The sequence below is a fragment of the Acomys russatus genome, chromosome 19 (genome assembly GCF_903995435.1).
Source record: "Acomys russatus chromosome 19, mAcoRus1.1, whole genome shotgun sequence".
Taxonomy (NCBI): domain Eukaryota; kingdom Metazoa; phylum Chordata; class Mammalia; order Rodentia; family Muridae; genus Acomys; species Acomys russatus.
Window position 1 is genome coordinate 405,266 of NC_067155.1, and position 25,849 is coordinate 431,114.

General features: G+C 47.3%; 1 protein-coding gene across 1 annotated transcript; it reads left to right on the forward strand.

The window, feature by feature from the left end:
• The first annotated feature begins 2,016 nt into the window (after nt 1-2,016).
• On the forward strand, nt 2,017-11,434 carry Pop4 (POP4 homolog, ribonuclease P/MRP subunit). Its single transcript, XM_051162170.1, has 7 exons — nt 2,017-2,237; nt 5,059-5,111; nt 6,580-6,800; nt 8,159-8,236; nt 8,349-8,410; nt 9,846-9,947; nt 11,167-11,434. The coding sequence occupies exons 1-7, from the start codon at nt 2,231-2,233 to the stop codon at nt 11,301-11,303; spliced, it is 660 nt and encodes a 219-aa protein (XP_051018127.1). The 5' UTR covers nt 2,017-2,230; the 3' UTR covers nt 11,304-11,434.
• Nucleotides 11,435-25,849: the final 14,415 nt, after the last annotated feature.

The following is a 25,849-nucleotide window of genomic DNA, read 5'->3' on the forward strand; positions in this document are numbered from 1 at the left end:
AACCCTGTCTCGGGGAAAAAAAAAAAAAAAGGCCTCAAACTATCCACCTGCCTCGGCCTCCTGAGCACTAAGATTACTGGTGTGCACTCTGTCATCCATTTGATAAATTTAATCTAACAAATGAAACAGCACATACTTCATAAACAATAATCACAAAAATTCTAATAGGTATCTCTCTTCACACACAGTTTTCTGAGGATGACAAAACGAACATGTCTCTTCGTAGGCAACTGTGGTATCACTGTTGCTCTGAGCAGCCCCCCACCCTACTGTAATCTGAGAATCACAGGGAACACTGGCTGATACCCAAAGCTGCGCTAGGTATTTGAAAAGGGTCCATTAAGAGACTCCTAATAACTGAGGTGGAGAACGTTGGGCTGGGCTGAACCTTTGTGTCCCAGACCTACAGCCATGAGAATCACTTTTTGTCTTTTATCTTAATGACTGAAACTAAAGTTCAGTGTCCCAAGAATGCTTCCTGGACTGGATGCAGTAAGAGACCTGTAAATTTCAACCCTCCAGAAGCTGAGAGGGGAACATTACACTTTCAAGCTCAGCCTAGGCTATACAGGAAGTGTCTAGGCTACACAGAGAGACTTTTGTTTCAGAATGAAAAAATAAATGTTAAAAAAAAAAAAAAGTTCTGAGACCATCAAAGCCATCTCTAGTGAGCATAGTAAAAAATGTCTATTAGAGATGTAAGCATAGCTTAGTCAGGGAACCTCACTACACCCAAGGCTGATAACCAGTAGCCAGCGACATCACTCACTCAAGATGACCAGACACAGTTCTAGAACCCCATGACATCCACTGGACAGTATATAGCAGAGACCAAGAACAATGTTCTGCTCATCTGGAGAGTCTCCCCTAAAATCCCGACCCTCCAAATCAAAGACCTTTGTTAGAGACTGGACCTGACTTTGTAAGATAAGTCACACAGGTGAAGAGGAATCCAGAGATAGGCTCAAGACTGTAGTTAGGAAGTTATGGTGTGAGCCTTTTGTAATGATCTTTAACATAATAATCCATAACTTTTGTTATACTAACTATGCTAAATCCACATATCTACCTTCTTGCTATCGACACCAGCTAAACCTTCTCTCTCTCTCTCTCTCTCTCTCTCTCTCTCTCTCTCCTCTCTCTCCTCTCTCTCCTCTCTCTCCTCTCTCTCTCTCTCTCTCTCTCTCTCTCTCTCTCTCTCTCTCTCTCTCTCTCTCACGAAAAAGACTCATAAACGAAGTCATAAAAGTACTTAGTAGAGCCGGGTGTGGTGGCGCACGCCTTTAATCCCAGCACTCGGGAGGCAGAGGCAGGCGGATTACTGTGAGTTCGAGGCCAGCCTGGTCTACAAAGCGAGTCCAGGACAGCCAAGGCTACACAGAGAAACCCTGTCTCAAAAAACCAAAAAAAAAAAGTACTTAGTAGAAGAAACACAACTAAATCCCCAATCCCAGGACACCGTTACAAAATGTGACTACTAATCATGGGAGTGAATGTAGGGCCACAAGGGCCACAAAGAAAGAAAGAAAGAAAGAAAGAAAGAAAGAAAGAAAGAAAGAAAGAAAGAAAGAAAGAAAGAAAGAAAGAGAGGGAAGAGGGAGGGAGGGAGGAAGAAAGGAAAGAAATGAGAGAGAGAGAGAGAGAGAGAGAGAGAGAGAGAGAGAGAGAGAGAGAGAGAAGAGAAAAAGAAGGGGGAGGCAAAAGGAATCTTAAACTTTTACGTCCAATATATCCGGCCCATTTGTGCCCTCCCTCGTCCCCAAGCTCCCTCGAGTCCTCTCAATGCCATATTGCCTCCCTATAATTCATTAATCCTGCCCTGCAACCCGATTCCAGCGAGAGTGAGTCGCAAACTAAAGAGGCAACCAAAAACAAAACAACAGCAACAACAAAAAAAAAAAAAGACTCCACCCGCCACATCGCCCGCCTGCATAGCCGCGCCCCCTCAGCATGGATGACCCCAAGGCGCATGTGCTGACAGAAAGACGCGCGTCGATGACGTCACGAGAGGCGCCACCTCTGAAATCTTGTCGCAGTCCGCAGACACCGGCTGGAGCGGGTTTGTGCACTGTGATTACACAGGTTGTTTCTTGGGGACAGCCGATTTTTCCAGTGGAAACTTAGACAAGAAAGGGTCCTGGGAGGTGAAAGCTGCTGAAGAAAGCAAAGAAAGAGAATTAAGTGAGTCCTGAAGGAGACGTCATCACAGCGCTCCGGAAGCGGTCCGACAATGAAAGGTAAACGGGATGAGAGATACGGAATTGGGCTGGCATCAGAGTAGAGAAGGACGGGAACCGGAAGCTGGCTTGTGAAATGAATCCGGGATACCTGCCGCAGCAGTCCCAAGACAACTTCCAGGCATCTGGGTCACAGCACCCAAGAGAAATCGAGCCGCAGAGTGTAAATCGGCAGACTCAGTCTTTAAGCTAGGAAAAGACGGAAGGATCCAGTGTGTGTCTCCCCAGGGTCCTCTCAGGGGAACTAGAAGTTGGTGGATCCAAGGCCTTGGCCTGACCTACCCACTGCAGGTCAAGATAACTGCTGTCACGGGCCTCCTCCCCTCTACTAGCTGGCTTTCCATCCTTGCCCATGTAAAAGGTGCTGAGGCGCAGTGTCACAGACCTAAGGCGTTGGTATCTGAGCAGAAAAGAGATGTGCCAAGAAAGGGAAGCCAGCTGGAAGAGAGAGGGATAAGGTAAAGACTAGGCCTTTGACTGCTGCTTTACCCCTGCCATACCCTTTTGTCAGAGAGCAATGCCTTGGCATATCTCAACTTCAACCTTATCATGGCATAACTGGGAATAACTGCTGTTTAAAGTTGCTTAGGGGCTGGAGAGATGGCTCAGTGGTTAAGAGCACTGCTTGCTCTTCCAAAGGACCCGGGTTCAATTCCCAGCACCCACATGGCAGCTCACAACTGTCTCTAACTCCAAGATCTGACACCCTCACACCAACACACATAAATTAAATAAAAATATTAAAAATAAATAAATAAAGTTGCTTAGAACGATTAACAACATGAAACTAAAAACGTGCACTAGCTCAGTGGCCCAGGCCTTTAATCCCAGCAGTCAGGGAGGCGGAGGCAGGCAAATCTCTGTGAGTTCAACGCCAGCCTGGTCTGCAAAGTGAGTCTGGTGCAGCTTAGGCTACATAGAGAAACCCTGTCTCCAGGGGAAAACGAACAAACACATATGAGTGTGTATATGTCATTTTACATAAACTGCTTGGCAAACAATGGGTGTTCTGTAGCTATTGCATTTGTACGGTTGCAGAAAGACTTTCAACTCCCATGATAGGCATCTGGGGTCTGTAAAATAATGTTGTTCCTGGGGTTCCCGGCCCTGCATGTTTTTATCAATTAAGAAAGTAAGGTCGCAATGTGCAGTTCAAGGGAGAACTAAAGTCTATATATAAAACTGGTAACTACCTTGGTTTGCTTGGTTGGTCAAACGTGTTCTCAGAGAGGAGCAAGGAACCAGAGATGGAGGTTTTGTAGATGTTGCTGTTGGGATAAGGTCACTTATATAGTCCTGACTAGCCTGGAACTCACTATGTAAACCAGGCTGGCCTCTGCCTCTCAAGTGATGGGATCAGCCCTGTGTGCTACCACAGCCATCTCAGAGATGAAACGTATATCATGTACTGTGAACTCCATTTCCTGGTCATTTGCCCTTCGTTCTCCCATTTATTCCTGTAGTCCGTCCCCGAGTGCCACCGTGATGGTCTCCTCTAAACAAATAAGAAACAGGAGCATGGAAGTTTAGAGAGGTTTGGGCATCACAATGATTATACTTAGAGTTTGGGAAAAGACAATTGTATTTCATCTGGTCAGGATACATATCAATTTTACAGATTCTAAAATGGGGGGAAAAAATCTGTTTTGAACTTCTTGTAGTCAATAAAATTTAGTGTTGCAACCATGCACACCCTGTTAATATCACCTCACTTTTACTGTCTTCAGTGAACTTACTGAACAACTGCCCAAGCATAACTTGTGGGTGTTTTAAGTCAGAACACCCCTAAGTGTGATCCAGTGAGGAAGTTTCTGGACATGCAGAGTGGGGAGTAGGAACCAAAACCCCATGTTTTAGTAAGATCTCAGTGATTTTTAAACATGATAAGTGTTGAGGATTGCTCTTTTTTCATTAATTTATTTATTTACATCCTGTTCTCGGCTTCCCCTTCCTCCTCTCCTCCAAGTCCTGCCCTCTTACTTCCCCTCCACCCATTTCCCCTGTCTTTCTCCTCAGAAAAGGGAAGGCCTCCCCTGACTATCAAGCCGTCTTTGGAATGTCAAGTGGCAGTAGAACTAAGTGCATCTTCTTCTATTGAGACTAAGCAAAGCAGCCCAGTTCAGAGGAAAGGCTATAAAGGCAGGCAACAGAGTCAGAGACAGCCCCTGTTCCTGCTGTTACGAGTCCCACATGAAGACCCAGCTGCACATCTGTAACATACGTGTAGGAGTCCTAGGTCCATCCCATGCCTGCTCTCTCGTTGTTGGTTCAGTCTCTGGTAGACCGGGTTAGTTGATTCTGTAGGTTTTCTTGTGATGTTCTTGACCTCTGAAGGACTGCTCTTTTTAAGCCACATCCTGGGAATTTCTTGGACAGAGTTGCCAGAGGAAAGATTAGAAAGTATCTAAGATAGGCATGGTGGTACATGTGTATAATCCCAGCAACTAGCCCTTGGGGTCCTGAGACAGGACAGTTGTGGGGTTTAGACCACATAGTAAGTTCAAAGCCAGCTTGGGATACAAAGGGAGACATTGTCAATGATAGATAGATAGATAAAAATAAATTAACAGCACCCAAAAGGTCAGGAGTTGTGGATCCCTGGTGAACTACTTTCCTGACATGCATTAAACACATCTGAGTTTAATCCCCCAGCACTACAGAGTAAAATAAGAGGATCATCCAAGAAAGCATTGCTTTCTCATACTAACCCCTTCTTCCTTCTCTGAATAAGGGCAGTTATTATCGTAATTAGACAAGCTTTGGCTGTTGTACTTACTCCTAACAGGAAGTAGCCACTTCTATTTTTGTGTTTCATCCCCAGGTGTCATCTACCATGTCTTTTCTCATAAAGAAGCCAAAGAGCATGATGTGCAGGTAACGTATTTCAGAGGTGGGCTGGGAGCAGTAGAGGTGATGGCAAAGGTGCTCGGTGTCTCCCAAGACTGGCCTAGCTGTCCCTTTCCAGGGAATGCTCCTCATCTTCACAGTCAGTACATTAGGTCCCACCAAGGTCTTTTGTGATGATGTCTTCATATGCCAGGCTCCTTTCTTAGGTAACCAGCATCAGCCCTGAGGGACTTGGACTCCTTGCTTTCATGTCATCTTCCACCCTGTGCCTACCTGAAACCTGTTTTGATCTTGCTTCTGTATCCTGCTCAACCCGCAGCACAGTTCATAAAAAAATATTACAAATTCTATTTGGCTGTTTCAGCATACTTTGCTAGTTTTGGGCAGAGCTTCACCTGTGGCTCATAAGGGAACATATCCTTGAAATCCAGGTTTTAAAAGACCAGTAACCCTTTAATTTACTTCCCCATCAAAGAGAGACCACCTATGTAATTAAAAAACCAAATTTTTCTGATAGCAGTGATGGATTGTTTGGCAATGCCTGCTTCATACTTCCTCAAAGATAGTGTGTTCTGCATTTTCACTCCCACTTTAGCACAGAGAGGGCATCGGTCACTATTGACACACTAACCTAAAGCTGGCAGGTAGCTTCAGACTTGTCTTTGCTGGCTGGTTGGTGCAAAAGTGGCCCAGACAGTGGCCCAGCCAAGAGATGGGTCCTCAGGGAAGATGGGTACAGAAGCCAGAGTCCAAGTGAGGTACCTGTTGCCCAGTGAGGAACAGACTGTTGCTGCCCCAGCTTGAAAGGTGGAGAAACTAGAGTGTTTTGGGGGCTGGGTGGGGCTGTGAAGTCATTTCACCAGTCTTCCCTAGGAATCCACGTAACTTCACCGTGCTGTGAATAGAACCTGAGATGTACTTCACAGTCTTTGCCTGCAGGTGGCGTAGACCACGTCAAGAGCAGCCGCACAGCGTTCTCAGGGCTGAAAGGGAAGGAAGGAGCACTGTGGCGCTGCTCACGGTCACAATTCCTCAAAGAACATGACCTTCTTGGAGCCCATAGACACCTTCCCCTAGCACTGAAATGGCTCATTTCCTTGACATCCCCAGCTGCCTGCCACTTTAAGCTGACTTTGTGGTATCCCTGATTAAATAACCTATATCCCCCATTTCTCAAGCCTCCTTCCCCACAAGGATTGGAGAAGACTTGCAATTACAAAGGATTTTGAATCCTCAGTAGAATAACCTCAAAGAAGCAGGACGGGAAGTCGGTATTTGACCTGGCTGCAGTGTGGGACACAGTCACAATTAGCATGTAACTGTTTCTTTTACATCTTAGCAGTTGTGTGTCACAAACACATGGCAGAGAAGAGGTTTGTGAGGCTCAGTGGATAGATAGCTGGACCAGGAAAGACAGCAGCTCTAGGGGACTGGTCATGAGGGCCCTAGAGTCTGAGAGCAGGACCATGAACCACACCACCATGTCTCTGAGCAGGAGCTGGGAACCCAGCAGGCTGAGGCCTTTGTGCAAGCCTTCCTGAAGCGGAGCATGCCACATTTGAGCCAAGAAGACTGTGAGAGCCATCTGCAGCGGAAGGCTGTGGTCTTGGAATACTACACCCGCCAGAGGCCAAAGCAGAAGAAGAAATCCAAAGGCCTCTCTGCCAAACAGAGGAGAGACATGCGGCTCTTTGACATTAAACCAGAGCAACAAAGGTACACCCTTGTCCTTCACCATTGCCTAGTGTTCCTGGTCAGATTCTGGACTGTGAACCCATGGGCTCACTGGCTGGCCCTACTTCATAGTCTCAGAGGCATTTCTGCTTTCTGCCACAAGGGGGCAGCCTCCTCCTACCAATATCCTTATACCTGGGCTTGGCCTCTAAGGGGCAGACACTGATGAGACTGAGGACTCTCATCATTTCCTTCTGTCCTACCCTCACTAATTAGTGAGTCTGTTGCCATAACAACGGGCTGTTTGTCTTTCTAGAAAAGAGGAACTGATATTCCTTAATGTGTACTTTCCTAAAGCTTTTAACAATGCTAGACCAGAATCACCCACTTGGAGGTTACTGCTCTTCAGAAGTTTCTGGAAGGAACACATCACTGTCTTGTGAGAGGATATCTCCCTCAAGATAGTTCTGAGTTTGTGTGTACAACCATTCTGGGCTTTTTGGTGGTTTTTTTTTTTGTTTTGTTTTGTTTTGTTTTTCCTGAGACAGGGTTTCTTTGTGTAGCCTTTGCTGTCCTTGATTCACTTTGTACACCAGGCTGCCCTCAAACTCACAGAAATCCCAGAGACCTGCCTGCCCCTGCCTCTGCCCCTGCCTCTCCGAGTGTTGGGATTACAGCCATGTTCCACTGTACCCAGCATACAGCCACTCTTTACAGGCTTAGTATAATGTTCTTTAGCTACATAGACTTCCATGTCCCAGAAGGCATAGCGTGCCATTTTTGCCCTGGGGCTGTCATTCTCTGGTGTCGTTGCAGGAAGTCCCTGTTTTCAAAGTTGGGCCTGGTGCCCTTGACCTTCTCACGCTGTTTTTGTGTGGATGGGCACCAAGACAAATGATAGTGACCCAGAGCAAGGCTTGTGGTTCTCCATCCTTACCTTCCAAACAAGCCTGCCAAGGGCTGTGAGCATTACCCTCCTGTATCCGTGGGACACACAAGGCCGATGTTCCTCTGTTCGTTTCTCTTGTGCAAAGGGCTTTGGGTGAACAGCATATGTGTTGTTGTGGCTGATGTTACATCACCACCTTCGGATGCTCTTCTTGGTCTGAGCCAGGGGCTCTGCCATCACGAATGTATCTGACCAGAATGAAGGGCATTGAAGCAAAGGGCCATCACTTCCCTTTTAGAGAGGAGAAATCTAGCCATGAAAAGCTTCTACCAGCAAAGGTATTAAGGTTCAAGGTGGGTGAGCTGGTTGGTGTTGGTTACTTTGTCTTCAGGGAATCACACACAGTCTCAAGTGCTCCCTCATGCTCATCCTCAGCCTTGAGCCCAGCTCTGTTTGCTGAACACTGGAAATCCCAAGCTCATGTTTCTACCTGTTTGTGACTTTCTGGCAGATACAGTCTCTTCCTCCCACTGCATGAACTCTGGAAGCAGTACATCCGAGACCTGTGCAATGGGCTCAAGCCGGACACGTGAGTTTTACTTCTGACAGCCTGACAAACCCAGTGGCTGTGGGTGTTTGCGGTCCTGTTTGCTTTGTTACCAACTCTTTTTTTTTTTTTTTTTTTTTCCTTCCCCCCCCAGGCAGCCGCAGATGATTCAGGCCAAGCTGCTCAAGGCGGATCTTCATGGTGCTGTTATTTCAGGTAGCGTCTTGGAAAGCGTATGGCCGTCTGGAGATGCACTCAGTGGCAGCGACGTGTGTGGTGCAGTGTTCAGCCTGTCATCTGTCACTTGGCATCCCTGAAGTATCCCAAGTCACAAGCAGTGAGGACATGAGATGGTTGTGACCCGATCCATTCTAAGGCTCTTGTTAAACACTCACTAAGTGATCTCTGCATGCCATCTGCTCACACTGACGCCACATAGCCTTTAGCTGAGACTCCTGGGCACAGATTCCCTCTCATGGGTTCCAGGGACCCACGGCTAGGGCACACGTTTCCCATGATTCCAGATTCAATCACCCCATGCCACTCAACAGCTCTATGGACATCCAGGAGGCACCTCAAACTACCTATCCAACACAGAGCCCTTGGTTTCCGAGGTCGGCTCTCTCTGACCTGGTTGCTTCATCTCCGATAATGGCGCATCTCTGTGTCAAGCTTGTTCAGGCTAGCCACCTAGGCAGTGCAAACACTTTACCTCTTTTCCCAGTCCTCTACCTCGGGTCATAACACACTTAGTTCCTTAGTCTCACCTAACTCTAGCTCCATCAAGGTGCTGTGGAAGCTTTCTCTCACCCACACACCAGATTAAACACATAAAATGAAGGTTCTAGTCACATATCAGACTATGTTGGCCTGTTCTGAGCCTCTGGCAGTTTCCCTTCCAGTCAGAGTTCCTTGGGCTGGCCTCTGTGTGGCTTGCATGTTGGATTTCTTTCCTTGGGTCCCAGTCTAAACCAAGTGGCTCTGCAGGTTCATGTAACTGGGTCTCCTTCTTGTTGATACTTCCTGGGAGTCTAGCATCACTGAAGTTGCCCCCTCCACCCTCACTGTTCTGTTCTTCTTTTCCTCATAGTCATTATAAATATCAAGAAATAGAATTCCCAGGTTTTGTTATACCCTGCTCCCCATGAGAGCTTCAGTTCCACTGGAGCAGAATACAAACTATCTCATTTGGTGCCCTGCCCCAGCACCCACCTGGCACACTAGGTGCAGAGTTTTCTCAGGTGGAGAGAGGCCTGCCTGTGCAGTGGCTCATCCCCTCATTGCTGAGCAGCTCTATAGAAGCACTGCATTCTGGGCAAAGTTCAGGAGGGCCAAAAAGGAATGGTGGATGTCCTGCCAAATCCATGGCACTTGCTTCAAAAGAGCAACCAGACTGGGATTTGAAGGTTCTGTGTATGACCTCTTGGCTCCCGAAACTTGCCCAAAACCCTAAGAATAGCCAAGAGATTGCAGAGCCCAAGACAGGGCTTGGGAAGCCTGGGCACTTGCTGGCTTGGTCACTGCCCAAGAGCCACTGTCCTCTGGGCACTTTCTTCTCAGCGTAGAACAGGCAGGCTTCCAGTCCCCACAGCATGATTGTGACAGCCAGCACCACCCAGGCCTTACCCTCAACTGCCTTTCTCCTTTGCAGTCACAAAATCCAAGTGCCCCTCCTATGTGGGCGTCACAGGAATCCTTCTTCAGGAGACCAAGCACGTCTTCAAGATCATCACCAAAGAAGACCACCTGAAAGGTGCGTGCTGTGTCCCTGGCTGTCAGATGCCACTATAGTTTCCTGCCTCTGTGGCTCCCAAGTTCCACTTGACTGTGGAGTCAAACAGGTTGCAGGTGCTTACTGTGCTATGGGCTACAGAGAGAGGCCCCTGCCTCTGTGGCTCTTCCAGGACACGTCTGTGAACACAGTCAGCAGTCTGTCCATGAGCAGAACAGCTGCTTGGCTGCCTCTTTCTTGGGCCCATGTCTGTCTGAGATCTCTACCTACCAAGGTCCCCAGTTCTCAAATGAGTATAAGACAGCCTGGCCCTGGAGTTCTGAGTGTTAGCATGGTTACAACTCCTCATACAGGAACTTTGGCATCTTCTGAGATTTTTTTACATGAACTTGCCGCAAATCCAGAGATTCAAGCGACTGTTGGGAGGGGTGTTGCACCCATCCATTCATCTGTTGGTGATGGAGATTAAACCCAGGACCTCTGCCTGCTGATCCCAGGTTCTGGCCCTGCGCTACCCCTACAGCCTGCTTCCTCCTCCTTCCATTTCCATGTCTGAATGCTAAGGAAGTGGTGTAGAAGATTCCCTATGAGCACAAACCCCAGAACCAGTACAAAACTGCATGGAAAACCAGCTCTGGTGCTTGGTCTGGGAGCCTTCAGTGCTGGGAGAGGAGTTATTCACCTCAGAGCCTGAAATTAGGCATTGTGTTATGTTCAAACTGAGTCAAATGGCCCAGGACTTCTTTGGGTATTTCAGGAGTAGGTCTCCTCATTCCTATGCACATTTTTTTAAAAGCATTTTTAAATTTAATTTTATTTTACACACATTGGTGTGAGGATGTCAGATTTTTGGAGTTACAGACAGTTGTGAGCTGCCATGTGGTTGCTTGGAATTGAACCTGGGTCCTTTGGAAGAGCAGGCGGTGCTCTTAACCCCTGAGCCATCTCTCCAGCCCCCCATACACATTTTTAAAGACAGTCTGACGCTGTAGTCCTGGATAGCTGAGAACTTGCTGTATAGACCAGGCTGGCTTTAAACTCAGAGATCTGCCTGCTACCGTGCTTTGTCTCCTAAATGCTGGCATTAAAGGGGTGTGCCATCACACCCTTCTCACATATTTTAATACAAATATGAATGAAAACTGTTCTACATAAAAATGAATCCATTCTATGTTGTTCCTCATTCTTTTTCCTTCCTCTTTTTTGTTTTGTTTTGGTTTGTTTTGTTTTCTCCTTTCAGTTATCCCCAAGCAAAACTGTGTGTTCACCATAGAAATTGATGACTTCATTTCCTACATTTATGGAAGCAAATTCCAGCTTAGGTCAAGTGAGCGGTCTGCCAAGAAGTTCAAAGCAAAGGGAACAATTGACCTGTGAGCTCTTTGCCGCTGGAGACAGATGTCCCTGACAGCTGAGACGTGGGGACACCCTAAATACCCACGTTTCCACGAAGAGCCTTCTGAGTGTAGCCCGCCTCTACAGCGAAAGCAGGGTGGGTGAAGAACATGGAATAGTGCAGGAGGAACTCAGGGCTAGATGTTTGCATTTCCAGGTGACCACAGGGAGGAAACGGTCAGGAAACACACCAGGATTAGCCTTAGTTGATCTGGACAAGGGGCCTTTAGATTCTGTTGTTTACGCTTTTCTATGTTTGCTTAACATTCCATGCTGACTCAAGTATTCAAGTAATAATAAATTATACCACAGGCATGAATGGATTCAAATGGAAGAGTCATTTCTGTACTGCTGTTGGATTGAAAGGGAAAGATATTAGCATGTAGCAGCCCCTCTAGCCTGCCTCTAGGTTGCTTAGGAGCCTCTGACGTCATCACCTGCCACTGCCAAGTGTGTGCCAGGTGTGCTTCAGCTGTGCATCAGATAGAAAAGGACCAACCCACCACCTCATCTCTCTCTGCCTTCTTGGTTTCCTTCCCCCTCCTCACCTCACCTCACCTCCCCTCCCCTCCCTCCTTCCCTCCCTCCCTCCCTCTCTCTGACTCAGTTTCTCTCCTTTCTGGAGCACCCCTCCTCTCCCCCTCTTTCATAATAAACTTGTTTTCTAATATTAACTATGTGTTGGCAGATTTCTTAGTGATGACAAAGGGGATATTGTGGCTCCTTCATGCCATCGCCTCCTACCATTTCCCATTGTTTCCACACTATGGAGCATCATGGACCTTACTGGAAGTCATCCCCGCCTACACTTTGCTTTGCTGCTGACACACACACAGTCATTGAGACCTTGCCAGACGGCTTAGGGTTTCAGTCAGAATGAGGCCGAGGGCCAGGTCTGCCAATCCCTGTTGGCCACTGTTTGGGTCCAGGTAGAGAAACCAGGCTTCTCCCTGTATCTCTGTGGCTCCAGGGGTCTAACCTAAAACAATGTCTCCAGCAATTAGATCTGTAACAATCACAGTTGATTTTTGTTGCTGAAGTTATTTTTCTACTGCATGTAAGGCCAGCTGAGGTCTTTCTGCACAAGGCCTTTGGAACTTTGGTCAGGGCCAGCATGAGAAATGGTTGTTATTAAGAAAGCCTTGTAGTTGAAGCCTGGCTCAGAGGGACCAGTTGCCCCTTGCTTGTAGGAAACAAGTGTCTGCTGATGAGCTCAGAAACTCTCCTGGCAACACATGTAACACGTGAGGGAAGCTATGGTGCTGGTGGCTTCACTTCCTTAATGGCTTCCACTCAGACTATACCTGCCAGAAAAGGAATGAGTGCGCTTGACATTCCTTATAAGACAGGAAAACAGCCTACTCCCTCCTAGAAATCAAAGTCCACCCTCAAGTACCACAGAGACTATCCGGGCCATGGTTCTATCTGTGTCATCAAGACACTCCTCATGGCACTCCCCAGGCCCACCTGACATAGTACTTACCACTCTGCAGGATGCACATGGGCCCTCAGCCTGAAAGTGAACATTGCCCCAGGCCTCGTAGCCTGCAACAGAAAAGCTGAGATCTCACCCAGATAGCCTGGCTCCAGGCTCACCCTCCTCCCATTTACCGGAACAGTCCAGTGTAGAGTGGCTGCTGTCCTAGCTGTGTGAAAGTGCATGGGCGCTATAATTTCTGTCCCCTCCCCTCTGTGATGTAAAAGGCATGCCATGTTGCATGAACAGTTACTTCCCAGAAAAACCTACTGGTGCCACTTGCCAAGCAAAACATTATCATCCTAGGCCTGTCCCGCAGGCCTTCAAACCAGAGTTCACCTGAAAGGAGTGCAGATGGAGGAAGAACAGAGAACACGGAAGACAGGAAGGCCAGGCTGAAGAGCTCCAATCCAGGCCTCTGTTTATTAAAGCACAATGCAAGGTTATTCAGACACCTGCCTGCACGCTCCATCCCACTTTGCCCTCAGGGCAGGCTGTAAAGGAAGCATTCTCCTAAATTCTCCTGTTCTAGGAACTTGTTACAAGACCTGGGGGGGTGGGGGCTGGGAAGAGAGCAGAGCCTAGAGATGCTCTCTCTGCCCAAGTTCCTTTGTAGTATCTCAGCAGGAGGTAGTTCACACTTTGAGGTGTAGCAGCTTCCGCAACCGCAGACAGGATTATGCTAACACAAAGGATCCTCCCAGCAGGTTCTGGCTAGTAGGATATTCTCTCTCAGGGGAGACAATGTGATATTTAGCCATCACAGAGTCTCTGCTCTTTGTCCTGTCTGAGATGTGCATCTCTTGTCTCCCTAATGTCCCCAAGGGACCAAGGTCTGCAAAAATCCTCCTAGTCACTGGTCATCCTAAAGCTGCACTTGGTACTACCTGGAGCATGTCTGGCCAAGTCGCCACAGCTCAGGGCGTAATGGTGGCATAGTACCTGCCACTTGTGATTGTCACCAAGTAACAGGATAATGGTAGAAATGAGATTTGGGGTGGAGAGTCCCACATGTGACTACCAGCTCTGTTGAAGGTAAACCATTTACTACAGAAAGTTGTGCCCCAGGGAGGGTTCCATAGAAGCCAATGGGAAGAGTGGTTGGCACCTCAAGAAGACTCGTGTCTGCTAAGGCCTCCTTACTGGTCAACAGCCACCTCTCCCTGATCCCATGGTGTCCTCAAGAGAGTGGAGCTATAGTATGTCTCTTATAATGATACTGGTCCATCAAGTTATCATCTCTCCCTATGACCCATTGACCCTTGGTTACTTCCTTAATGATCCTATCTCCAAACAGTCACACTGGAGGTTAGAGCATCAAAATAGGAATTTGAGGGGCGCTTAGTGCACACACCTCAGTAACAACTATGAAATGTACCTAGTTTTTAAAAGTTGGCTATACCTCCCAGGAAGATGTCAGTATTCAGCCTGGACCCCATCAGCAGACAACGGCCTGGGGTTCTCTGGTGTATCATATGCTTGGGCCACCTGCCAGTTCAACCTAACCGCTAGACTCCAAGCCCCTGTTTTCCTGAACTTTAAGGACTTTGACTTAAGGCAGCACCCACAATATCCAGAGTCCTGCAGTTGTCAGCAGCCAAACTTGTTCCACTGGGACCAGCAGAGTCTGGTTGGAGATGTGTAGCAATGGGATGGCTAACATCAACTTGACTGGATAGAGAAAGAATTTAAAAGAGTGCGCTTCCTTTTGTGTCCCTGAGGACTTTCCAGAGAGGACTAACTGACAGAGGAGACCCACCTAATACATAGGACATTTCATCCCCTAAGGTCAGGAGCTAGATTGGATAAAAGAAAGATTGCTCTAAAACACAGGCATCCTTGCTCTCTCTGCTTCTTGTCTCTCATGTGTCCCGTTCCACTACGCCCTCCCTGACGTGATGGCTGAAGCAATTAGCAAAATAATTCCTTCCTCAGGTCATATATGTCAGGTATTTTACCACAAGAACAGAAAATCTAAAATGTAGGCTGGGCAGAGTTGGCTCCTGAGGGAAGCTAGGACATGAAGAATCTAACCACGCCCAGATTCAGAACCATCATGAAGAACCCAGGAAATCAAAGCAAAGCCTAGAAAGGTCTGCCTATTGCTCCCCCAGCCAAGCAGCAGGAGACGTGGGAAGGGGACACTTATTTGGCCACCAGTCTCAAGAAATGCCCAAGGTTACACCCAGTTCCCTTGTGATGGGGAAGAAATAGTAGGACCTTCTACAAACACTCTGAACCATAGAGCAGGACACACAACTCTGGTCAGTTCGCCAACACCTGAAATCGTTCAGGGTCTTCAAGTTACCGACTGTTAGATGGGACCACTTAGCCTCCTGGGATTCCTGCAACAGAGTAAACAGGTGCAAGTCTTGCAGCAGCTGGTCCCACACTGCACCTCAGCCCTGCGGAGTCAGAATCCAGGAGTGGGACCCAGATATTTGTGTCTTTACGTAACACCCCGCTGCTTCCTCCAGGATGGTTACATTCCAGATGGCATCAAAGTCTCTTACAGCCCTGATGTCTGATTTGACCATAGACCCTGAGGCCAGTATTTTCTAGATGCCGAAGCAGATCGCTGATTGACCCCTCTATCCTGTTGTAAAAATAAACATGAATACTCTTCCCAAATTCATCAATTTTGATAAAAGGCTCATTTTCTGGACAATGGCTTTAGCATTAATTTAGTTTGCATTTCTTAGCTATAATGCCTCATTAAGACATCTGTTAAATGTCTATAATATGAATGCAATAGAGGGGGCTCTAATAAAGCCATATTGGAATTGTCCATTTAATTAACCTTTACGTCGTTAATGGATGTCTTAAATAGACATCATTAACAAGAGCGTTAGACAAATTAAAATTACAGTCAATAACAGTCCTGGTACTTTCTTGTGAGCTGTGAAGGACAAGTATTACTTAACAGACAAGCACAGAGATGGACTGCAAAAAAAAAGAAAGTGTTGGAGCATCAGGAAATCCAAAACAGGCCCTGAGGGTTCACTATTCTGTGTCCCAGGAGATTTTGATAAAGAAAAATGTTTCCCAGCTACCAAGGTGGTACCCAGGAGCAAAGGCCTCAGCCTTCATATGCGTTTACAGAAAACAGTTTCTCTCTTTTTGCTCCATCAGGCTGAGCTTCCAGGTTTTGGTGGGAGGGGGACAAGGGAGTGAGGAAGGGAAGAAGAAAGGGATGGAGGAAGAGGGAGAAGGATGAAAGAGAGTGAAGGGTCACGACATTGGACTATGATCAGGGCACAGTGGGACTGACTAGGATAAGGCAGGTGGGTTGGGATGTTGGGTGAAATGGGATGCTTCTGTCTCACCACACCACTCACCAGCTCACTCAGATGATGCCTCTTGGCAAAGCCTAAGGCTGTGTCTCCATATTTATCTTACTTGACCCCTGCCTCCAGTCAGCATTTAACATGGAGTTCCTCATCCAGGAACTCCTCTTCATCCCCACCCTCCTAACCTTCACCACCTTCCCGGCTACTCCTTAGATTCTTTCAGTGGCTCTTTATAGCATAGGCATGTAAATATTGGGGTGCCCAACTTCCCTCCATATGTGGTCACAGCCACAATTCCAGGTTCATCTAAGGCTTATCAAAATCATATTGTCAACTAAAGAGGTGGCATAATCCCATTGCCTTCTTTCCCCCCCCAACCCCCCTCCATGCCAGTTGGATTATAGCTCAGTAAGAAGAAAGGCTGTGATTTTTTTTTTTATTAATTTATTCTGATTACAACTCAATTGTTATCCCATCCCGTTCCTCCCTCCTGCTTTTACCCTATTCCCCTCCCCTAGGTCTATGACCAAGGGGGACCTCCTCCCCAACTATATGGTCACAGGCTCTCAAGTCTCACCTTGGTAACCTGCTTATTCTTTCTTTGAGTGCCATCAGGCCTCCCCACTCAGAGGAAGTGGTCAAATATGGGGCACCAGAGTTCAAGTCAGAGTGAGTGCCCGCTCTCCACATAACTGTGGAGAATGTCCCGTCCATTGGCTGGATCAGAGTAGGGGTTCAATGTTTACTATTGTATTGTCCTTGGTTAGTGCAATAGTTTGAGCAGACCTCCCCTGGGCCCTGATCCACCCATCACGATGTTCTTCTTGTAGGTTTCTAGGACCCTCTGGGTCCTTCTATTTCCCCATCTCCTATATTTGTCTTTCCTAGCCAGAACCTGGAAACAGCCTAAATGTCCCTCAGTTGAAGAATGAATAAAGAAACTGTAGCACATTTACACTATGGAATACTACTCAGCTATTAAAAACAAGGAATTCCTGAAATGTGTGGACAAATGGATGGAACTAGAAAGGATCATACTGAGTGACTTAACCCAGACACAGAATGACTCACATGGTATATACTCACTTATAATTGGACACTAGCTAGCCCAAGAGGCATGTCCCATGAAAGTCTTCACTTACCAGGAGATTTGGATAGATGTGAGGACATCCTACTGGGATTCAAGGCTGTGCTTTTATCATTCTGGATCCAGAATTATCTAGAGCAGATTTGACCCATGGCAGAGGCCCACTGAACGTTGGTGTGAAAACATTGCCCTTTGACCTCTCCACATAAGAGCATCCTCACCCACCTCAGAGAACTGTCTCGTCTTCAAACTCAGATGAAAGGCCCCACTTACACGTCTTTTGTCCACACCCCCATCCGCCCTTTCTTGAAGTTTTCCTGGGTGTCAACTTACTTAGGAACTCAAGTCTCCACTCCTCCCTCTCTTCTTGTCATGGTCCCTTCTCTTGCCCAGTCACAGCCCCAGCTCTCCGATGGCTTCCCTGACTCCATACTTGGCCAGATACAGACAAAATGGCCGTTTGGAATGTTACTCAGACTGTGCCATCCTTAAACCACTAATACCTACAAGTGGCTTCCCCCTAACTTGATGCTAACTCATGCTCCTGACCGGAATCCCCAAGACCCTCCCTGATGACCCCAAGCTGCCCCTCCCCGGTGCCTGTCCTGTTCACTCCACACCCCTCAAATGTGCCTCTACTTCACTCTCAGTGTTCCGCACTTGAGTTATTTCTTTGTGGGACAGTCTTTCCCTAGTCCCTCAGTCCCATGCCAGCCTCATCCCCTGCATTTGTCCATGTTACTACTGGAAATTTCCCTCGTGGCCCATCCCCATCTTCCTAGCTCAGCAGCCTCTCTTCAGCCAACTTCTGTCATTTCTTGTGTCTCCTAAAGTCCCTCTCGCCTGGGACTTTGCCTACCTTATTTGTCATTAGAACCATCACAAATCCCCATATGGTGTAGAACACTGCTTTGCATAGAAGGTATTTAGCAGTCAGTGGACATGGTGGCACACGCCTGTAGTCTCAGCACTCAGAAAGCCTCTGGTGCAGAAGGATTGTGAGTTCCAAGCCAGCCTGAGCTACACAGAAAAGTCTCATTTCAAAAAAAAAAAAAGACCTCAATGTGTAGTCCAGTAGGTAACCTTGCCAAGACCGTTGGCCTAAGAGTTTCAAATGTAAACCTGGGAAAAATGTTCTCCTTAGCCTACTTAACTGTAGCTTCTGTCCCTAACACGCATATATTAGGGAAAGATAAATATGTGTGTGTGTGTGTGTGTGTGTGTAATTTGTGTTCATATGTTCATATATGAAACATGTTTTCATATGTAACATATGTTTATATATTATATAGATTATTTATAAATATAGAAAGATCTGTTCCAGTATCCTGTCAAATCCAGGTGCTTCCTGCATCCAGGACAGCTCCAAAGCAGTTACCCACAGAAGCCCCTGCCCAGCATCACAGACTACTTCATCTAGGTCTGCACTTTCCTAGCCACAGACAGTCCTCCAGCTCCTGGACAGCAAGGAACCAGCCAGCACTCCCAGGGCTTTGCCAGCATCCTGGTTTCCTCACAATTCCCAAAGACATCTTCAGGAAGCAGTCCAAAGAACACAACACCCTAACTTCCCCCTCACCACCCCTTTCCAGTCCGTCATTTTTAATTGAATGGAAAAGGAGGGATGTCAGTGTGTAGGTAATTTTGCTGGCCACCCTCAGGGACCTAGCAATTGCTTACATCATTACTTGCCAAAGCCAGCTGCCAGGTGTCTGCCAGATATAAGGGCCCCTGGCCAGCCCCAGCTCGCTCTCTCTGTTCTTTCTGTTTCTCTCTCTATCCTATATGCCCCTTCCTCTCCCTCCCTGCCCCCTCATGGCTCACCCACTGTCTCTACCCGGTTCTCCAGGCCCTCCTCCTCCCTTCCTCCCAATAAACTTCCTTAATCCAGACTTGTTGTGTGGTTTAATTCCTTAGGGGGGGCTACACCTTGGTACAGGCCCACCATGGTGCCACCTCCCCATCCCCAATCCCCCACCGTCACATCATTATAGATCGTAACACTTAGGACCACTCCTCAGCACAGAAAAAAAAGTGTTCATGACTATTTGTTGCTTATCCAGTCATAATGGCTTATACTAGTAATCCAATAGCCAGGGAGGCTAAAGCAGAAAGATTGTCATGGGTTCAAAGTCAACAGTGAGTTCCAGGCCAACCTAGGCTACATAGTATGATACCCTGTCTCAAAGACACACACACACACACACATACACACACACACACACACACACACACGTGTATGTGTGTTGTTGTTGTTGCTGACTGGTTTTTGTCTTTAAAGCCACGGGTGTGACCATAATAATGAATGGGTGTTGGTTCACGCAGCTGCCATGATGTCAGCAGTGACTCCATCAGTGCCCTTGTGACTTGTCCACCACAGACCCATATGCTACCCCGCCCTCCCACACTAGCAGGCACTGCATCCAGAAACAGTCCCCAAATGCCAGAACCGCCCTGTGCCTGCTCCTGACACACACACATACACACACACACACACACACACACCACACACACACACACACACACACACAAAACCACAAGTCTACACTTCACCAACAGCTGGGACATGTAGCCAGCGTTGAGCCTCGGTGCTGTCACCTTTGAGAGTCAGGAAATCAGAAATCAAGGTGCAACTCACTCGCAACCCTCGGTTTCAAGAACTGAAGATGCGAAGTAGGGAGTGATGTCCACTATGGAAGCATTTAATTCACACACATTAAACCAATATGTTCAGCCCAAAGTGAGAGAGAAATGATGTCATATAATGCTTCTAGCAGCTTCCAGCAGCCCTCTGTCCACAGAGATCTGGCCTTGCAGGCATCATGAGGTACAGAGCCCTTGGCTGCCTCAGTCTCCTCCCCCAGTGTGTGTTACACTGTTCTCCACGACCACACAGGCCACACAGGGGCAATCAACACTTTCTGATACCATGGTTACGGTTACGGTGGCAGCATGAAGTTGCCGTGGCAGGACGTTCAACGTTGTAATTCACATAAGAACAAGCAAGGCTCACTCAAGATGCCACTGCCTGGAATTATGGGTGCATCGCTAGCCTCAGCAGAGATGGTGACAAGGACAAACCAAAAGTGGGAGTCTCTGAAGACCTTCCTGCCTGGTGTCTGAAAGGTTTGGGTTCAGACCTAGTTGCAAGGAAGGCAATCCCATAATCCAGGGGCTGCAAACACTAACGCATGTGCTGACTAGAAATGGAGAGAATTGTAAACTTAATGTTTGTGTGTAGGGGTGGTGTGTGTGTGTTTGATGTGTGTGTGTATGTCGAGTGTGTGTGTTTGGTGTGTGTATATGTGATGTGTGTGTGTTTGGTGTGTGTGATGTGTGTGGTGTGGTGTGTGTGTGGTGTGTGTATGTGTGGTGTGTGTGTGGTGTGTGTGTGGTATGTGTGGTGTGTGTGTATATGTGGACTGTGTGTGTTTGATGTGTATGTGATGTGTGTATATGTGATGTGTGTGGTGTGTTTGGGTGGTGTGTGTATGATATGTGTGTGGTGTGTGTGTGTGGTGTGTGTGATGTGTGTGTGGTTAATGTGTGTGTATGTGGTGTGTGTGTGTGGTGTGTATGGTGTGTGGTGTGTGTGTGTGTTTGATGTGTGTGTGCGTGATGTGTGTGTGTGTGGTGTATGTGGTGTATGTACATGTGTGTGGTGTGTGTGTGTGTGGTTGTGTGTGTGGTGTGTGTGTGTGTGTGTGTGTGGTGTGTGTGTGGTGTGTGTGTGGTGGTGTGGTGTGTGTGTGGTGTGTGTGTGGTGTGTGGTGTATGTACATGTGTGTGGTGTGTGTGTGTGGTGTGTGTGTGTGGTGTATGTGGTATATGTACATGTGTGTGGTGTGTGTGTGTGTGTGTGTGTGTGGTGTGTGGTGTGTGTGTATGCGTGTATGTGTATGTGTGTATGTGTGTGTTATACTTTTTTTTTTTTTTTTTTTGGTTTTTCAAGACAGGGTTTCTCTGTGTAGCCTTGGCCATCCTGGACTCACTTTGTAGACCAGGCTGGCTTTGAACTCACAGCGATCCGCCTGCCTCTGCCTCCCGAGTGCTGGGATTAAAGGTGTGCGCCACCACGCCCGGCTGTGTGTTATACTTTGTGATGGTTTCAGTCTGAACTATTCTGCACAGACTCGTGTTTGGAGCACTTGTCCCCCATTGTTTTAAGGCTGCGGGGTTTTAGGATGTGGGGGTCTGGCTGGTGCAGGTGAGCCACGAAAGATGACCTTTGAAGGTTATTACTGGTTCCAAACTGCTTTCTCTGCCTCCTGATTGTCTCCATTTGAATAAACAGCAAGCCTTCCCTGCCATGACTGGCAGAGCCCTCTGAAACCATGAGACAAATTCTTTCCAGCTTACGTTGCTTCTATCAAGTATTTTGTAACTATAAGAAAAAAATGTGGTTTAGTACTTGGATCAAAAATGTTAACCAGACCAGGTAGTTCAGGCTTAGAGGAGGCTCAGGCAGAAGGAAGACCAGTGAAAAGTGAAAAGTCAGCCTGTGAGACCAAGAGGGCTCAAAGCCAGCCTGGACAACCTAGACCTTGCTCACTAAAAAGAAAGTTGGGGTTTCTTGCTACAATTCTTTCCCTTCCGGAGATGTGAATAAATGTCTACCTGCTCTTCCTTATGGTGCCAACAACAAACCAAGATGTGATCAGACCACAGTTTGCACAGTTTAGACTTGTTTACAGAGCAATATGTGAATGAGGGCTTACCGGCAGGAGCATGCATGACTTTAAAGCAGCGACACTTGGAGGTCTGCATCCAGTGTGGACAGTAACTCCCCCACAGCTGTGCACACTGAGTCCTCTTCTCTTACTTGGGTTTCTATTGTGTGATTAAAATATCACAACCAGAAGCAACTTGGGGGCCTGGAGAGACGGCTCAGTGGTTAAGAACACTCACTGCTCTTCCAAAGGTCCTGAGTTCAGTTCCCAGCCCCCACATGGCAGCTCACAAATGTCCGATGGCATTTTCTGGTGTGTAGGCATAATGTAAACAAAGTATCCATATACATTAAATAAAAATAAAAGAGAAGAAAAACAGAAGCAACTTGGGAACGGAAAGGTTTAATTGCACCCCTGTGCTGGCTAGTCTTAGGTCAACTTGTCACAAAATGGAGTTATGTTAAAGGAAAAAAACCCTAAACTGACAAAAACGCCTCCATAAGATCCAGCTATAAGGAAATTTCTTAATTAGTAACTGATGGAGGAGGGCCCAGCCCATTGTGGGTGGTTTTATCCTGGCCTGGTGGTCCTTGGTTGTAGAAGACAGCAGGCTAAGCAAGCCTTGAGGAGCAAGCCAGTAAGCAGCACCCCTCCACAGTCTGTGCATCAGCTCCTGCCTCCAGGTTCCTGCCATGGTTGAGTTTCAGTCCTGGCTTCCTTTAATGATAAACAGCAATATGGAAGAAAAAAAACAAAGAAACCAATTCCTTGCTCGGTCAGCTTTCTTTCTTTCTTTCTTTCTTTCTTTCTTTCTTTCTTTTTAAGATTTTATTTATTTATTATTTATACAGTATTCTGACCCATGTACATCTGCAGGCCAGAAGAGGCCACCAGATCTCACTCTAGATGGTTGTGAGCCACCATGTGATTGCTGGGAATTGAACTCAGGACCTTTTGGAAGAACGGACAGTGCTCTTAACCTCTGAGCCATCTCTCCAGGCCCCACAGTCTGCTTTCTTATACTATCCAGGACCACCTGGCCAGGAGTAGCACCACCCTCAGTAAACTGAGCCCTCCCGTGTCAACCGTTAAGCAAGAAAACGCCCTACAGACTTGCCTACAGTCTGATGGAGTCATTTTTTTCAACTGAAGTTCCTCTTCCCAGATTAGAGCCTGTGTTTCCCCTGACTCCTTCCTCACCTATAGGATATAGCCTAGAGGACATAGGTTTCCAGACCCAGAGGCCACATGATGTAGGACAGAAATGCAGACACCTGCTTAAGAGGATGTGGACAGTCAGAGAGGGTGCCGTGACCCTCCTTCCAAGACGGTCAGCGGTCAGCAGGCCCAGCTAGGGTGGTCGTTGGAGAGCAAACCCAGAGAAGCTCTTGAAGATGGCTGCCCATTAGCTCAGAGGCTAGTCCTGTAGGACTGGACTAGAGCTTTATAGTCTACACATAGACAACTTGACTACTTACTACGTGCAAGGTCCCAGGTTCAAATCTGGATACTGGGGCAGGAGAATAACCATGAATATGGGGCCCCCTAAGTGCCAGCTCAGTAGGTATCTGAAGTAATTTAAACCTTTCCCTGGTAACCTTTTCCCACATGGTAGAGCCCAGGCTATTAAGGTCCTTTGCTTAAGAACTACAAATCAAAACAAAACAAATAAACAAACAAACAAACAAAAAAAACCCACCAAATCCTAAAAAACGCAGTTTGTCATCAAATACATGATTTTATTATCTCCTGCCAGCTCTCAAAACATTGGCTCTTGCTACACCCTGGACCTCTGGAGACCAGGAGGTCAGCACTGTTCCAGTCACGAGGGTGTGGTCACCTTGAATCTGCTGGTCCCCGCCCCGTAGGTCACTCCCAATTTAGCGGGTGAGGCAGTGAATAGCAGAGAAGGGGGCTACGTGACTATGGAATGGGACAGGGAAAATTCAGGCCTATGTCCCTTGGGAAGTGACCTTAGGATGAAGCCAGACATCTGCACTGGAGTAAGGCAGGCAGGGAAATTACCATGGGGTAGGACTAGGGCCTAAGCAGATAACTGGACGCTTCAGACTGTGGGTGGGCGGGAGAGAAGCCAGGGAAGAGTAGGCAAGAGCAGAGAGGTGGACCAGAGAAACCAGGACAAGCACCATAACACCAGTGAGGAGGTGGCTATGGCCTGTGAGGACTGTCCGTAGCCTAGAGCAAGGTTAGCATTGGAGGCACACAGAAACACAGGTTTTGTTGTTTGTTTGCTTGCCATGCTAGAAAGTAAACTCAAGCCCTGAGCCTGCAAGGCAAGCACTGTAGCCATGACCCAAAGTCCCAGCCTTTTTTTTTTTTTTTTTTTTTTTTTTTTTTTTTTTTTTTTTTTTGGTTTTTTCGAGACAAGGTTTCTCTGTGTAGCCTTGGCCACCCTGGACTCACTTTGTAGACCAGGCTGGCCTCGAACTCACAGCGATCCGCCTCCCAGTCTTTTTTTTTTTTTTTTATCTTTGCTTGTTTGATTGATTGACTTGGTTTTTTTTTGGTTTTTTTTTTTTTTTTTTTTTTTTTTTTTTGGAGTCAGGGTCTCTTTGTGTAGCCTTGGCTGCCCTGGACTCGCTTTGTAGACCAGGCTGGCCTCGAACTCACAGCGATCCACCTGCCTCTGCCTCTCAAGTGCTGGGTTGTTTTTGTTTTTTGTTTTTTGGGTTTTTTTTTTTAAGATTTATTTATTTTTTATGTATACAGTGTTCTGTCTGCATGTAATGACTGCATGCCAGAAGAGGGCACCAGATCTCATTATAGATGGTTGGGAGCCACCATGTGGTTGCTGGTGGTTGAACTCAGGACCTTTGGAAGAGTAGCCAGTGCTCTTAACCTCTGAGCCATCTCTCCAGCCTGGCTTGAAATTTTTCTTTAACTAGAATCTCTCCCTTTATAGCCCAGACTGGTTTGGAACTTACTATATAGAGCAGTCTGTTTTGGAACTCAGGATCTTCCTGCCTCGGTGTCCCAAATGCTGAGATTATAGGCATATTCCACCACACACGGCTATCTCAGAAACTGTTGTGAGGCGTGAGTACAGGAAGGTTTCAGAAACAGCCTCTTTCCATTTGAACCTCCGTGTACCCACAAGCAGGTGGCCCAGAGGAGGATAGGCTTACTAGGGGAGCTGTGTGTTATGGGCTGCTAGATAAGAGAAGCTGGAGCTCAGGACTGAAGAAGTGGAGACAGGCCTGGGACCAAGGTCTCAGGGGAAAAGAGAGTGGGAAGGGAGCCAGGAGGAGCCTGCGAAGTCCCGAAGACTAGAACCAAGGTGAGCACAGCTGAGTGGCACTGGAAAAGTAGGTCCTTACCTGTCTTGTTTTTGTGACCTTGGGCAAGCCTCCATGGTCCTCCTGAAGAGATAAAAATTCTTGCATGGGGCTTCACCGCACAGTTACAGATCGACAGCATCGTTTAACAAATTAGGGCAAGGCGTTTTCCAAAGCCGTCCCTGCCTCAGCAAACTCTAGCAGAAACCTCAGACTAGCCCTAGGAAGGCCATCAACCTAGAATCCTGCAACAGCGGGTGGGTCACAACTCGTCTGTGTCCCCCTTAGTAAAAGCCCATTGACAGGATAGAACCGAGTCTATTTTCTGCAAGGCAGGAAACCCCACTAGGTCTGCACTCCTACCCTAGTTTGCTACAGGATTTACATACTGCAATAACCACCAAACACCCTATTATCCCGCATCCTAATTAACATAACAGATAGTTACAGTAGGCTTGCTGAGGCTTCCTCTGCAGAGAGGCCCGGCAGCCGCCTGGGCCCCATTCCAAGAGCTTTTTATAGTGGTAGCCCCTCCTTTGCGGCACTGAGTTAAGAGGTAAGCACAGCCTTAACTAATGAAGACAGAGGGATTCAGGGGCTCCTGGGGTAGGGCAGCACAACCTGAGTCCAGACCTCTCAGCAGCTCAGCACTAAACTGGCTCATTCCTTCCTGATGCAGAGTCTCCTCTGCCCCCTCATAGGCTTCCC

What these genes read in the sequence shown, in the direction of transcription:
- Pop4 (XM_051162170.1), top strand. An exon ending in ATTAAACCAGAGCAACAAAG is followed by an intron (nt 6,801 to 8,158) that starts GTACACCCTTGT and finishes ACTTTCTGGCAG; the next exon opens with ATACAGTCTCTTCCTCCCAC. An exon ending in CAAAGAAGACCACCTGAAAG is followed by an intron (nt 9,948 to 11,166) that starts GTGCGTGCTGTG and finishes TTCTCCTTTCAG; the next exon opens with TTATCCCCAAGCAAAACTGT.